Genomic DNA, 15,610 nt, shown 5'->3' on the forward strand with positions numbered 1-15,610 from the left:
ACTCCCACACAACAGAACCTCCTCTATTCCTCGCTGGCTCCAAATCTCTCAGTAGAATGATCAGTGGTTCGCTATCTGTCACCATCAAAACACCACAAATCCCGCGAATGATTCACTTCCTTATAAACCATTGAATCAGATACCGAAGCAGTTAGGCTCTAAAGGAAGCTTCGGACGTCACTGATCACGTGACTCTGGCCAAACGAATCAAGCTTCGACACAGTGCTTCTGAAGCAGTGTGTTGGTTTTTTTGACACACGCACCGGTGTTAGCTTCAAGCGGACCATCACTAATTTCTAGAGTTTTTGTTTGTTTGTTTTGGCCATGCTCACCCTGATGCCTGCTACCTTTTGGGACTCAATAAACTGACTGGCTGTTGTGAAATCCGTGGTAGCTGTTTTTTGTTGGTTCGTCCTCCTTAAGAGCAGAGAGTGGGGGGGGCATTTTTCCTTATTTTTATTTTCCTTATGTTGCATGCCAGTTTTCCCTGGGCTGGGGTGTAGCATAAATGGGGGCTCGTCCATTCGCTGGAAGGTCCGAGGGACCGCTTCAGCCTTCCTCTCTTCGTTGTCAGTGTTTTGTGTTAGGCGTGACTGTTATGTGTTTCCTGTTTTACTTTGAAGTTCTGTCTTATCTCAGTGTGTTCAGTTTACGCTTCCTTGTCTCGTCAGTTCTGATTTGCCCCAGCTGTGTTTCCCTCCTGTTGTCCATTCCCTGATTGCTCCCTCTACGTATTTAAGCCCTGTGGTTCAGTTTGTCATGGGTTGTGATCATTGTGGTGTTGGTATCGTAGTTTTGTAAATAGCTGTAAATAGATTTGTAAAGTAGCAATTGAGTATTTTTTCCCACCTTGTATATATTGTTCACTGCAGCAGCCTAGTAGGCGTGAGAAGCCATTTTTAAGTTTTCTCCTGTTTTTCATGCAGCGAGTTAGGTAAGGGAATTGTCTTTTGTTTCGTTTTCAGTTTGGGTAGGAAAGCATAGGGACCATTAGGGAGTTTTGTTTGTTAGTTTTGGCACTGCTCACTGCTGAAGCAAATAAATGGCTGCTTAGCATTTTAAAACAGATTGTTGTTTGTGTTCTTGCTTGAGTGGAGTGTGAGTGGGCCAATGTTTTGTTGCGTTCAGGGCACGCCTAGACCTAGAACGTAACAGTAGTTGTTCATCACTGAGCAATTAGTTAATGTGTTTCGAGCCAAATAAATGAGAGGGAGAGAGAGTGACGTCAGAACACGTCAACTATAACCTCCCGGGAGCGGACGGAGGGGGTCAGTCGTTGGAATGCGCATGCGCAGATAGAGTGCGCGAGCGGCGGGCCTTGACTTTCGGGGAAAAAAAAAACTCTTTCTCACGGCCGGTGACAGCGAGGCGGATAACAGTCTTCAGTACCTGCTGGACTTTGAAGCTGTGGATTCTGGGACTGTTAGAAAAGGTAAAACATTTTCATTAAAACCTTATTACTGTTTTGTTTTTGTTACTCGTCATTGTAGCTTGCTGTTAATGCTGTGCTAACAGTAGCGATTAGCTAGATACGTTAGCCGTTGAGGTCAGCGCAATTTAGTATCTGGTATACAGAAACTGTTTTCCCAACAAAACCACTGTTATAATTAAGTGAAGCTGCTCCCAGCTAATCTGAACCTTTGGCTTCTAAAATATGGTTCAATTGCGCGCTGCGTACATAACCTAATGTCAGCTAGACCGAAATTAAAATTAATATGTTGTTAAAGTCACTAAAATGGCGCCTGAAGCCTGTTGTGACGTGAGCTCTGTCTGCTCTAGAAACTCTGAAGATCTGAGCCGTACATTAAATACTCACATGAACCTGTACTTTGAATTCTGTATGAGCTGTATAAAATACAGCTATGCATAAGTGTTTTGAATGAATAATTAGATTAGATAACTCTTTATTGTCTAATCTAATTATATAGAAATGTGACATGAGAAGGTGTGTCTTTGACTGTTCCTGCATAACTTCGTTTCGGACTAGTTGACAAGTCCGGTCATTTGATGTTTCCAAGATAATGTTCTTTTGTAATATAGTTAAATTTTTTTGTATATTTCATTTATCCACCATCATACATACAAGCTAAGAAGAGGTCGTTATACTAACAAGAGGTATCAACGCCAGGCCAAAGTTCAGCACATGGTTAAAGTTTGTAATCCAGCCAGGGTGTAAATATCACTCAGCAGCCAGAGCTGAAGCAGGTAGCATCAACACATAAATCTACTCTACCCGGCTTAAATCACAAGAGCACCTCTGACCAAAAAGCTGTAGATTTTTCTTGTTTGCACAAATTAATCCATAGTCATATTAATTGTGTTCACAGCTCCAACAAAATGAGGAAGAGGAGGGGGAGAAACACAATTAGGTTGAATTACAATTGGATGGAAGGCGAGGACAAGGAGAAGGAAGCTTAGGATGAGGAGGAAGAGAAGCAGCAGGAGCATCTTTAGGGATCCCTATGATGTCATTGAGGTTTGTTTCATTAATATGGTCCTCTCACAAAGAACGATGACTTGTTTTAGTTCACCTACTTCCTGTATTAAATAGTGATGTGCAAAATGTTGTGAAAAACCATGGAGCAGGTACGTATAGGGCATCTGCAGGTAAATGAACATCAAATCTCTAAGACAGACTGAAATCTGTATATTTATCACCCTTATGATAAAACCCACGTCAGCCATTGGTTTATGGACTTTGTATTTTGAAGCCTCAACATTTGCATTATTGCTGTTGCTATGTTGGGACCATATTAGGATGAGGGATCAGAATCTGGAGTCATGCACACTATCGTTTCATTTAGTGTGTATCCATAAGAGTCGTACAGCAGATCCAAGTTGTGCCTTGAAAACAGGAAAGTCGTCTGCATAGAGGAGAACTGTAATAGCAGGCTTGTAAAAAGTGAGGCTTTGTGCTCTCGTTTTACTTCTGTCACCCTGTTTTGATGCAGATTTCACTTGAAATCAGGCAAGAACTGGACTTGTTTTTTATAATGTGTTCTTGTGAATTGATTGTGTATCGCATATGTTTGATTTGACTTTCTGCAAGACAACAGTCGTCCACTGGCCAAAAAAGTTTTCCAAATACCTCCACGTGATCAAGCCTGGATTTAGAAAAGAATAGCAAAAAAAATCTGCTCCTCCTGCTTCAGATGCAATTTGTGTTTGTGTTCAGAGGCAGCGGCGAGACCTCGGGTCATCCAGCTGGAGAGCCTGACCAGGAGGAGTCTAACATTAACTCAGCTCTTCCAGGGCACCCTGCAGACTCGGCTGTTGGCATCGACGAGGGATGACGTGAACGCCAAACTGGAGTTCATCACAGGTCAACTGCAGGTATGCGAGTCAGACCTTCTGAGGAGGGTTTCACTTTTCTCTCTTCTTTATAATTGACCCTTTTCTCTCTCTTTCAGCTCCTTGTCTCAGAGTGGGAGGGGTTTGAAGCACAAAGGGAGGAACTTGTCGTTTGGTTGGCTTATATGGATGTCCGCCTGAGTGAGGTTGACCAGCTGACAGGAAACACCAGTGAAAAACTGAAACAACTGCAGGTGTGGGCTTGTTTTGATATGACACATATTTGATATGATACATACGTCAGAGACATTATCCTAAACTGGACTAACAAAGGACCATGAGTACAACATGAAATGTACATTACATAGCGTAAGGCTGAAGTTCATTGATCATTTTAATCATAAACTTGTTGAAATATTTTTACTGCACATGCAAACATCTGCTGATGAAAATGTGTTGATTTATTGGTCTGTTATGAAGCTATTGCTATTTCTAATGTGTTTTATCACTTTCTGTTTTCTTAATTAAACAATACATGTATTGTTGTGTTATCTGTAGCTATAGTATTTATATATTATAGTATAGCAAATATATTTAATTATTACTGTTTAAAACACTAATATGTGACATGTATTAGTAGTGATGTTGTGCTGAGGGTTAAAATGCCTTGTCTTTTGGTAAGTACAAAATGACAAACCATTAATACATGTCTATGCTCTGCTCGTATTTATTTTACCCTACTCGAATTCAATTTATGATGCATTTTATTTTGAAAGATTTAAAATAGTTCTTTAAAGAACCACTGAAAAAAGGTTCTTTAAAATGGTTCTTTTAAAGAACCATTTGAAGGACCTTTTTAAAAATGGTTCTTTAAAAAACCATTAAAGGTGCCCCAAAGAACCACTGAAAGAAATGGTTCTTCAAAGAACCATTGTTTGAAAGGTTCTTTGTGGCACCAAAAAAAAATTCTTCTATGGCATCAGTCTAAAGAACCACTTTTGGTTCCAGTTGGCACCTTTATTTTTCTGAGTGTGCTAGAGAACCTACAGGTGCTAATTGTCACGATCCTGGGTCCTATGACCCAGTGTTTTGAGTTTTAGTTCTTTTGATGTTTATGGTTTTAAGCTTATTAGGCTTCCTATGTTTTTATATTATGGATTATGTTTTGAGTCCTTTGTTGTACTGTTTCTTGTTTCCCTAGATTTCAGTTATGGTTATCATAGGTTTAGTTCTTTGGCTTTGTTATATTACACTTGTGTAATATACAGTGTTCAATGTTGTGTCTACTGTGGCCTTTTTGTACCATGTTTCAGGTTCCTATGTTCTGTCTTCTCAGTTGCTTTTAAGTTTGCATGTTTAGAGTTCAGTCAGTGTGTTTCCTGTTTTACTTTGAAGGTCCATGTCTCATGTGAGTGTTTTTAGTTTTGCTTCCCTTGGCTGGTCCAGCCTGATTACTCCCAGCTGTGCTCTCCTTCTTTGTCTCATTCCCTCATTATCCCTCTGTTTATTTAAGCTCTGTGTTTCTCTTTGTCAGTGTCGTAGTCTCCCTCATGGCTGTGTTTCAGTTTACCCGTGTCCCAGATTAGTTTTAAAATAACATTCTGCAATAAAGCAGCTTTTTGAGTTTAATTTCGTTGTCGTGAGTTTTGCGTTTGGGTCAGTCTCCTGCCTGTACACCGCTGAAACATGACACTAATATGAAAACATGTTTATCAGCTCTCTTTTCTCTGATTATAGAGAACACACTTCAAGATGTAACTCGTGTTGAATCTGATTTAAGCTTTCAGATAAAAACAATGTGATCTGTTTATGGATCTCGGAGCTGAACCTCACATGTTTCTGGTCCTGGGCTGCTTATTGAGGGGAACCCAAGAAAGAAGAACAAAGTTTAAGAAGCAAAGCTGCCTTAAATTATGTTGTTTTCAGCAAAGGAAAGATTTGTTACGGAAGTTCAAACTAGAAAAACTAGTCACTGCACGCAACATAGTTTTAGTTTGCAGCACACATGATCACCCTGGGGCACCTCTGTCAGTGCGCCCCAGGGTGGCTGTGGCTACAATGTAGCTGCCATCACCAGTGTGTGAATGACTGATATGTAAAGCGCTTCGGGGTCCTTAGGGACTAGTAAAGCGCTATACAAATACAGGCCATTTTTTACCATCTTTTGTGAAGCATCAACAGTAACAACTTGTTATTTAATACAGCTATAAAAACACTATCACATATTGAGAGTTTGTTTCATTACACTCAAATTCAGATCATACATCTGATTTGTTTAATGTTACGTAAATAAACATGTCTCACTTCACATTCTGGTCCTAAAGTTCCTAAAGACAAACTGTTAAAGGAGGAAACAAAGCAAACTTACAGTTTCTTCTCACACCAACAACAAGCTCCACTCCACAGCTTGAGACTAAACACAGACACACAGATGAGCTGCTTCCTGGAAGGAGGCGGGACTCCACGCGAACCTCAGCACCGGTGGGAGGGGGAGGAAGTAGATTTTCACATTACGAGCACTTTGTTTTAGAATGAATGTGATTTCACACTGTTGGTGTCACAGATGTCCGCTGGGTCTATAATGGTCAGGTGGTACTATCACGGCGGGGCACGCCGATCTTTGTGAAGCCGGACCGAGAAGCAGACGCAGAGAGAGGACTTGCAGGTTGAACGAAACGCGAGCTTGATTTAACTGGTTGCAGGCAAACATCATGAAAACTATGACTCTCTATGAAACACTTTGACAACTATGACTAGCTGTGAAAAAACTAAGATTGACTATGATGAGACAAAGTGTGGCGAGGAAAACAGACAACCTGACAATGACTTAACAAATACACAGACTAAATACACACAAGGGTGATTAGGAGGAAAAACACATGGGGAAACAGCTGACACTCGTGAACTTAATGATGCTGCGGGGAAGTAAAACTACCTACAGTAGCCTCCTACAAAATAAACATGACAGACCTAATACTAACTTGACAACATGAATCAGGGAGACTGGAACATAAGGGGTGATGAGACTGCAGCGTGTTGTGCGCTCTGCTGAGAAGGTGATTGGCTGCAGACTCCCATCTCTGCAGGACCTGTACACCTCCAGGACACTGGGGCGTGCAGCTCGGATCTCAGCTGACCCTTCTCACCCTGGACACAGTCTGTTTGACCTGCTCCCCTCAGGCAGGAGGCTCCGGTCCATTCGCACCAGAACCTCTCGCCATAAGAACAGTTTCTTCCCCTCTGCTGTCGGACACATGAACAATAACCATATGACTGTTCCCACCACTAACACATGACCCTACGCTGTGTTCACTGCATCATTCCATGTTTGGCACTGATCACCACCTGCACTCATGTATATATCATGTATATATCTGTCTACTTAGCACTTTTAATTCTTACTCTTATTTTTATTTTCATGTCTATTTAAGCGTAATTTATAACAGTATGTTTGCACTGAAGCACCGCAGCAATTTCCTAATGTTGTAAACCTGCTCAACATTTGGCAATAAAACCCTTTCTGATTCTGATTCTGATGAAACAAAAAGATCAAGATGAACAAGGACTAAGATAACAACTGAGGAGCTTTAGATTACTAACATAAAAGAATATCAAAATACAAGGCAACTTAAATCCTGACTAATAATAAAACAACAAGAACTTAGCATGTCTACAAAGGTACATGATGACGGTGCAAAATGAACACAAACGCTGGGTCCCAGACCCGGCCCATGACAGTTGGTTTCTGTGTAATTTTGTCAAAAACCATCAGAAACTTAACATTTCAGCGTTTCGCTTTCTGAGCAGATTCAGGTATTATTAAAAATAAAGTAATTTTTTTATCAGTGATGATTATCAACAAAATTATTAAGGTGTTTATCATTTGTACAGGACTGTGATGGAGTATAAATAAAGTTTTTACAGCTGAAAGAAACATTTAAAGGATTTTAAAAGAATCAAATTCAGTTCAGGTCATATATTTTTAGACGGTGAAGCATTTTTTTTAGCTGTTTTCCCCTCCCTCCTATCACAGCTGTTTCACTGATAGATGTAGGACACTCTTCTTTATATAAATGAAGCTTATAAAGAGGTGTGGACATGATTTAAAGCAGCGGTCCCAACCTTTTTTGCACCACGGACCGGTTTATGTCTCATAATATTTTCACAAACCGTCGTGGATAAATACAACAAAATAAAACCAGTACCGGTACCAAAAAAATACCAAAAAAAAAAATGTTTGTGGGACACCCTGACCTCCTGTGAAAGTTAATTTCACAGCTAACCCAATTAGATCCATCAGAGAGAGAGCAGGAACATCTTGTTCTCACAAGTCTGAGCTCCTCACTGAATTTTAGCTTCACACCAACAAGTCCAGACCTGCTACACTGACAGACAGGCAAGCTGCTACCTAGAAGGAGTCAGGGCTCCACCTCTGATGGAAAAAGACATGCAGATTTTCACAATAAGAGCACGTGTTCCAGGAGGACTTTGATGTATTGTTAGGACTTGGGACTTAGTGTTTTACCAAACTTTAAAAAATATGTGGATATAATTTTTCTCACAATCTCCATCAGGGTTACAGGTTAGGGTTAAAAGATGATTCTTTGTTTTTACATTCATCAGGTCCCAATCAGCCTAAATAGCATAGAGAAATTAAAAATAAGATAATGGTAAATGGCCTGTATTTGTATAGCGCTTTTCTAGTCCCTAAGGACCCCAAAGCGCTTCACACTACATCCAGTCATCCACACATTCACACACTGGTGATGGCAGCTACATTGTAGCCACAGCCCCCCTGGGGCGCACTGACAGAGGCGAGGCTGCCGGACACTGGCGCCACCGGGCCCTCTGACCACCACCAGTAGGCAACGGGTGAAGTGTTTCGCCCAAGGACACAATGACCGAGACTGTCCAAGCCAGGGCTCGAACCGGCAACCTTCCGATTACAAGGCGAACTCCCAACTCTTGAGCCGTGAATAAAGATAACCTTTATTAGTCCCACACGTGGGAAATTAGTTTTGTCACAGCAGGAAGTGGACAGTGCAAAAGTTATGAAGCAAAAATTATAATAAAATAAGAATAAATACAGTACACAACTGTACAGAATAGAATAAAATAAAATACTATATACAGTAGAATAAAATAGAATAAAATATACAATAGGATAAAAATATAATACAAATGCTATATACAACTTAGTAAAAATACAACGATGCCAGAAAAGATTATTGCACATTAGTGTTATTGCACATGTGTGGATGTGTGTGTTTGATCAGTTAAAGTCTTTGTTGTGGAGTCTGACAGCAGTGGGGAGGAAAGACCTGTGAAATCTCTCCGTCCCACACCGTGGGTGCCGCAGTCTCCCACTGAAGGAGCTGCTCAGTGCTGTCACAGTCTGCTGCATGGGGTGGGAGATGTTGTCCAACAGTGATGACAGCTTAGCCACCATTCTCCTGTCACTCACCACCTCCACTGGGTCCAGAGGGCATCCTAGAACAGAGCTGGCCCTTCGGATCAGCCTGTTCAGTCTCTTCCTGTCCCCAGCAGAGATGCTGCCGCCCCAGCAGACCACACCATAAAAGATGGCTGAGGCCACCACAGAGTCATAGAAGGTCTTCAGGAGTGGGCCCTCCACTCCAAACGACCTGAGTCTCTGCAGCAGGTACAGCCTGCTCTGCCCTTTCCTGTAGAGTTATGGGTCCAGTCCAGTCTGTTGTTCAGATGAACACCAAGGTACCTGTAGCTGTCCACAGTCTCAATGTCCATATCTTGGATGTTCAGTGGTTGCAGTGGAGGATGTTTGTGCCTGTGGAAGTCTACCACCAGCTCCTTGGTTTTACTGGCATTGATCTGGAGGTAGTTCAGCTGGCACCAGTCCACAAAGTCTTGAGTCAGTCCTCTGTACTCCTTGTCGTCCCCATCAGTGATGAGGCCGACTATTGCAGAGTCATCAGAGAACTTCTGCAGGAAGCACTGGGTGGAGTTGTGGGAGAAGTCTGCAGTGTAGATGGTGAAGAGGAACGGAGCCAGAACCGTTCCCTGTGGGAGAACCGTTCCATGAAAGAGTTCAGGTCTTGCGAAATTTTTTGATTCAGTAATTATCCAAATTTTCGGTGTTAAATTTATGTTAGTAAATTAGATTTTAGGCAATAAAATGGCAATACAAATATAAAAAACTGTTAGGTATTTTAGTACCATGGGAGCATTTACTGGATATTGTTTTATAGTGACATTATACAGGAAAACTCTGTCATTCAACAAGGTTGAAATACCACAGAGATCACTCCCTCAGCTACATTAGTTTCTTAATCTTTTAGACGCCTGTTGAAGGCCAAATGGTTTGTTTCAGATTTCACTAATGAAAGAACTCTTCGTTTTGTGCCTTGAAAATATGTCGCTGAGATAATCACAATTGTAGCTGAACTGATACACTACACAAAGGATGCTTCTTCACCCAAGGGCAGGAAGACGCTGCCTTATCTTGTTCTGTACTGGTTTAAACTGATAAATCTGCTGTCTCATGAATTTTACCCTCTATATAAACTGTTGTACTTGTGAATAAAGTTGAGTCACTTTGGGAAGACAATCTAAAGCAGTCTCTGTTTTCTTGTTCTCCCAAGCTGCTCCCGAGCTGCTCGTACTAACACGCTGAATGGCATGCTTGAATATTACTTGAGAATATATTTGACTGTGTTACAGACTAAGGGACATTCTCTGCTGATAGGTGAAGGTACATTCTCTGCTGATAGACGTCCACGCCTCGGAGGAAGCCGATCCACGGAGTAGGCCCTGGAAACAGTTTCCTTCAAAAACTAAATAAAATTTCCCTGTAAATAAATGGCCTGTATTTGTATAGCGCTTTACTTAGTCCCTGAGGATCCCAAAGCGCTTTACACTACATCCAGTCATCCACCCATCCACACACTGGTGATGGCAGCTACATTGTAGCCACAGCTGCCCTGGGGCGCACTGACTAAATAAACTAAAATAACAAACAAAACTGTTGTTAGTGCTGATGCATGGCTGTAGCTTGGTTTGGGTTAGAAATGGACAGCTGAGCTTGTCTTGAAACAGGAAAGGCACTGTCCATCCACCATGCTTTTAAATATCTTTAATAATAAAACAAACAAAATAAGTCAAATAAAAGAAATAAAGCTCTTCAAGGTAATAAACCACAAGAAGCTAAGCAGTGCTAGCTCAGTTCAGGCTTAATGCCAGCAAACTCAGTCATAGGAAGATTTTTTCACAAAATCTCAGGCTGTGACCAGAGTCATGCATAGAAATATTTAGACTTTGTGCAGTGATGATCACTTAGTTTGCTGCTGTCAATCTCTGAGGGTTTTGTGTTCACTTTGTGTTCTTAATCAGTGGATTTGATTTGTAGTTTTTGAAGCTTTTATTTTTATTCCTTTATGGTTCATTGGTCAAACTGTTATCTCTTGTGTTTCTCCATTGAAGTCTTTTGGGTTTTTTGTTAAACACTTTGTTACTATTCAATTGTTTTTGGTGTGAATGAAATCACACTTCATCTTATTAGAGTTGTTTGTCATGGATTTGGCTCCAAACCTCTGCCAGCTAATCCCAGTTAATCTTCTATTAAAGCCATGTATACAGAGCCTAAAGGTAATTTAGGCTCTGTATACATGGCTTTTATAATTCTGTTTGTCCTCATGACATACAGTGGATTCAAAAGTTTGGGCAACCTAGTTAATAGTCATTAGTTTCCTGTATAAATCGTTGGTTGTTACAATAAAAAAGTGTCAGTTAAATATATTATATAGGAGACACACACAGTGATATTTGAGAAGTGAAATGAAGTTTATTACATTTACAGAATATATAGAATATCCACATGCCTGTCTTCTTTTCCTGTTTTCCCTTTTATCCCTCACATTATTTTTCTAATGTAAGTGGAGTCATAAAAACTTGTGGCAGATACATTTTCACTGCTATGCTGATGACACCCAGCTCTATCTGTCCATGAAGCCAGATGACACACACCAATTAGTTAAACTGCAGGAATGTCTTAAAGACATAAAGACCTGGATGGCTGCTAACTTTCTGCTTCTTAATTCAGATCAAACTGAGGTTATTGTACTCGGCCCTGAAAATCTTAGAAATATGGTATCTAACCAGATTCTTACTCTGGATGGCATTACCTTGGCCTCCAGTAACGCTGTGAGGAACCTTGGAGTCATTGTTGACCAGGACATGTCCTTCAATGCACATATTAAACAAATATGTAAGACTGCTTTCTTCCATTTGTGCAACATCTCTAAAATTAGAAATATCCTGTCTCAGAGTGACGCTGAAAAACTAGTTCATGCATTTATTACTTCCAGGCTGGACGACTGTAATTCATTATTATCAGGATGTCCAAAAAACTCCCTGAAAAGCCTTCAGCTAATCCAAAATGCTGCAGCAAGAGTCCTGACAGGGACTAGAAAGAGAGAGCAGATTTCTCCTGTTTTGGCTTCCCTTCATTGGCTTCCTGTTAAATCCAGAATTGAATTCAAAATCCTGCTCCTCACATACAAGGTCTTAAATAATCAGGCCCCATCTTATCTTAATGACCTTGTAGTACCATATCACCCTATTAGAGCACTTCGCTCTCGCTCTGCAGGCCTACTTGTTGTTCCTAGAGTATTTAAAAGTAGAATGGGAGGCAGAGCCTTCAGTTTTCAGGCCCCTCTTCTGTGGAACCAGCTTCCAGTTTGGATTCAGGAGACAGACATTATCTCTACTTTCAAGATTAGGCTTCAAACTTTCCTTTTTGCTACAGCATATAGTTAGGGCTGGACCAGGTGACCCTGAATCCTCCCTTAGTTATGCTGTAATAGACGTAGGCTGCCGGGGGATTCCCATGATGCATTGAGTTTTTCCTTTCCAGTCACCTTTCTCACTCACTATGTGTTAACAGACCTCTCTGCATTGAATCATATCTGTTATTAACCTCTGTCTCTCTTCCACAGCATGTCTTTATCCTGTCTTCCTTCTCTCACCCCAACCAATCACAGCAGATGGCCCCGCCCCTCCCTGAGCCTGGTTCTGCCGGAGGTTTCTTCCTGTTAAAAGGGAGTTTTTCCTTCCCACTGTCGCCAAAGTGCTGCTCATAGGGGGTCACATGATTGTTGGGTTTTTCTCTGTATCTATGAAGCGCCTTGAGGCGACTTTTGTTGTGATTTGGCGCTATATAAATAAAATTGAATTGAATTGAATATGAGAAGACTCCTTAGGCATCATTTACTTCTATGTGCAAAGACATGTTTTAATGTGTGCAACAAAAAACAACAAACAAATAAATAATAAATAAATTGTATTTATGTAGCACCTTTCTAGACAGAATCACAAAGTGCTGCACATGAGATAACAAATAATAAAGGGTAAAACAGACAATATAAAACAGGGAGAAATTGAACCAAAAACAGTTTAAAAAGGTGAGTTTTGAGTTGTTTTTTTTAAAAAACAACAACTGAGTCCACAGTTCTTAATATCTCAGGGAGAGAGTCCACAGTGTCGGGGCCACAGTGGCAAAAGCTCTGTCACCATTAGTTCTCACCTTAGTCTGTTTTATAGCAAGTAAGCCCTGATCAGAGGACCTCAGGGACCTGCTGGGGACATCGGGCTGCAGCAAATAACTGCAACATGAAAATTATTGTCAGATTTATAAAATGTGCTCCAACCTGTTTTGTTTGTTCCTTGATGCATGTTAATGAATCCAAATGAGTGAAAATCAGTGTTCACCATCTGTAACCTGCACACTGTCACACACTATTTCTCCAGATAAAGACTCATGCTTACCTCGTGGTAAGATGGGTAAATGGTGAGGATACTGTAAGAGAGCGTGGTTAAGAGAGGGAGAATAATAACTAAATAATAAGTGAGGCTTGGCTTCAAATAACAAAGGTCTAAATATTGTTTCCCCTGAGACACGCTGGCTCATGTAAACTAGCAAATAAATAAAAAAAATAATTTCAATTCAATGTTACTTATATAGCACCAAATCAAAACAGCAGTCGCCTCAAGGTGCTTTATATTGTAAGGTAAAGACTGAACAACAACACCGAGGAAACAGAGGAAACTCCAACAATCATATGACCCCCTGTGAGCTCTTTGGCAAGAGTGGGAAGGAAAAACTCCCTTTAACAGGAAGAAAGTTCCAGCGTAACCAGGCTTATGGAGGGAAAACCATCTAACAGTCAAATGTTGGATCATTTCTGAGACAGTCCTACACTTGTATGGACACATTCAGGTATGGAAGTATGAATGTTTTGTGTGTGAAATTCACTGAACGAGGCACTTAGACTGTAAACAGCATTTTAATGTCACAGTTATTTGAGCTGAGGGTAACTCTATCAGATGAAGCAAATACTATTTTCATAATGGGTCCATCTGATGATTATTTATTCATCTTTTAGCCGTCCAACACTAGAAATTGTTAAAACTATTACAAATACACAAAGAAAATGGTGATCACAGCTGTGGAGAATCGTGAAATACTCGTGTGAATCGTGTTGTTATGGATGTTCTTCAGTTTATTTCATTTAAAGGATGAATAATGAAGAAAAACAATCTAGATTGTTGCATTTTTATTGTTAAAAACTGCTACAGATGTTGCTCAGTCACATTTCCATAACAGATGGTGTCAGATCTTTATGCAGTGTCGGTGAGACGATCAACAACAGATCAGACAAAACACTCAAGCGGACACTCCTCTGTAGAAGGAAACATGGAAAGTGTGAGGTAACATCAATTTATATTTCAGGCTGTTTTTATGTAGAACTTCAGCACCAATGTAAAAGTACCGGTTTTAGGAAGATGAACAATATTTTCAGGAAGGATGCCGGTCTGCAAGCAGAGCTGGTTGAACTTCTCCTCAGCGCTGAGGTCCAGACTACGTCCTGTGAAGCCACGTGATGTAAATCTGCTGCAGTGGCTGTAACTTGAAGTTTCTTCAAAGAGTGCAGAAATGCACATTCACTCCACACCCAAAGGGTTTTCAGTGTGATCCTGTCTCAACTTGTGCTATTCCAGCTCCAAACACTGTGTGTGTGTTTCACTTCACCCATCAGTATGCCTCAGGAATTTGATAGATAAAATACCACACAAACTCAAACATGATATATAAAACAGTGCAGAGAAATTGGGGGGAGTGAGAAAAACAATCTTGTTGGTGTTTGGCTCAGCATTCAAGATTTTTATTTACCATTTGCGTACAGGACCAGCAGTCCATGCACGCTGGAATTCTTGTGCAGAGCTCTCCAGGTCAAGTTACATTTTTGAAAGGTAAAGAAAATCAAAGCAGTTAAAAATAAAATAGAAATAAAGTATGGAAGACCACAAGAGCCACGCACACTGAAATAAATAATTCTCTGCATAAATAATGAATTCAAGAATAAATAAATTCATTTTCAGATTCCACATTAAAACAATGAGTTTCAAAATGTTTTTTTTTTAAACACAATTTAAAATGGCATTTCCACTCCTCATTTTAAAATCTATTTTCCTTTTCTGTTCACTAACAGATTAGCTCATTAATTAACATTTGGATTAGCATCTGGATTAGCAACTTCATTTTAAAAATCATGCTGCAATGCAAATAAACCACACTGTGGGATGTAAGGAGCTCTCTGATTGGTCAGAGAGCTGGCCACTTTATGTTACGTTCACACTTTAGGTGCCACAGAGGAGAAGAATAACAGTGCCTGGGCATTTTGCTGGGGCCGTCTTTGACCTGAAAATGTCCAGCATATCACGCATATCGAGGGACATTGCCAGTGAGATGGAGCAGAGGGCAGAGACTATTTCGTCGATGTCGAAGAACTCTCATTATCCGCGCTTGGTTTGGCAAGACGCTCTGTTGACTGTAAAATGTGTTCCATTTAGTCATGTAGATTTAGGCTAATGTCCATTGCTAAAATGTTCAGTACTTAAATAAAGTTTATAATCTTTGCCATATGCTGGCAATCTATAGTAGGAGCTCTAGCTAGCTACGAATCCAGCAAATATACCATGTCAGAACTACCATTTCACAACTTAAAAATAAACTGTAGACAGGCAGATGTGTATGGTGGTCCTATTTCTGTATATATTATAGCTGTTGTCAGTTTCTTACAACATGACAAATATAGGTGATATTGTTGTAAATAAGGACATAATTGCATATTTTTAAAGGATAAAAACAATTGATTATGATATGTTTTTGAACAGATGTCAACAGAATGGTGTCATGGTTGAGTTTTTATGCCTTTTGTATGATTCTGTCCTAACTCCTATGGTTTAAACTTTAGTTAGTTGTCTCGTTAGGTTCCTCCCGTGT

At 40.3% G+C, this 15,610-nt stretch overlaps 1 protein-coding gene and 1 long non-coding RNA gene across 2 annotated transcripts in view; one reads left to right on the forward strand and one right to left on the reverse strand.

The window, feature by feature from the left end:
* Positions 1-5,693, reverse strand: part of LOC146644489 (uncharacterized) — a 32,107-nt gene extending 26,414 nt beyond the window's left edge. Inside the window, exon 1 of the long non-coding RNA XR_014909277.1 lies at positions 5,660-5,693. This is a non-coding gene — a long non-coding RNA (uncharacterized LOC146644489). The remainder of the gene's footprint in view (positions 1-5,659) is intronic.
* On the forward strand, positions 1,324-3,578 carry LOC146644492 (uncharacterized). Its single transcript, XM_085396016.1, has 5 exons — positions 1,324-1,432; positions 2,328-2,476; positions 2,873-2,881; positions 3,178-3,333; positions 3,411-3,578. The coding sequence occupies exons 2-5, from the start codon at positions 2,420-2,422 to the stop codon at positions 3,576-3,578; spliced, it is 390 nt and encodes a 129-aa protein (XP_085252142.1). The 5' UTR covers positions 1,324-1,432; positions 2,328-2,419.
* Positions 5,694-15,610: the final 9,917 nt, after the last annotated feature.

The sequence above is a fragment of the Rhamphochromis longiceps genome, linkage group LG22 (assembly GCF_057381845.1).
Source record: "Rhamphochromis longiceps isolate RC_006_pf linkage group LG22, R_longiceps_female_GT1.1, whole genome shotgun sequence".
Taxonomy (NCBI): domain Eukaryota; kingdom Metazoa; phylum Chordata; class Actinopteri; order Cichliformes; family Cichlidae; genus Rhamphochromis; species Rhamphochromis longiceps.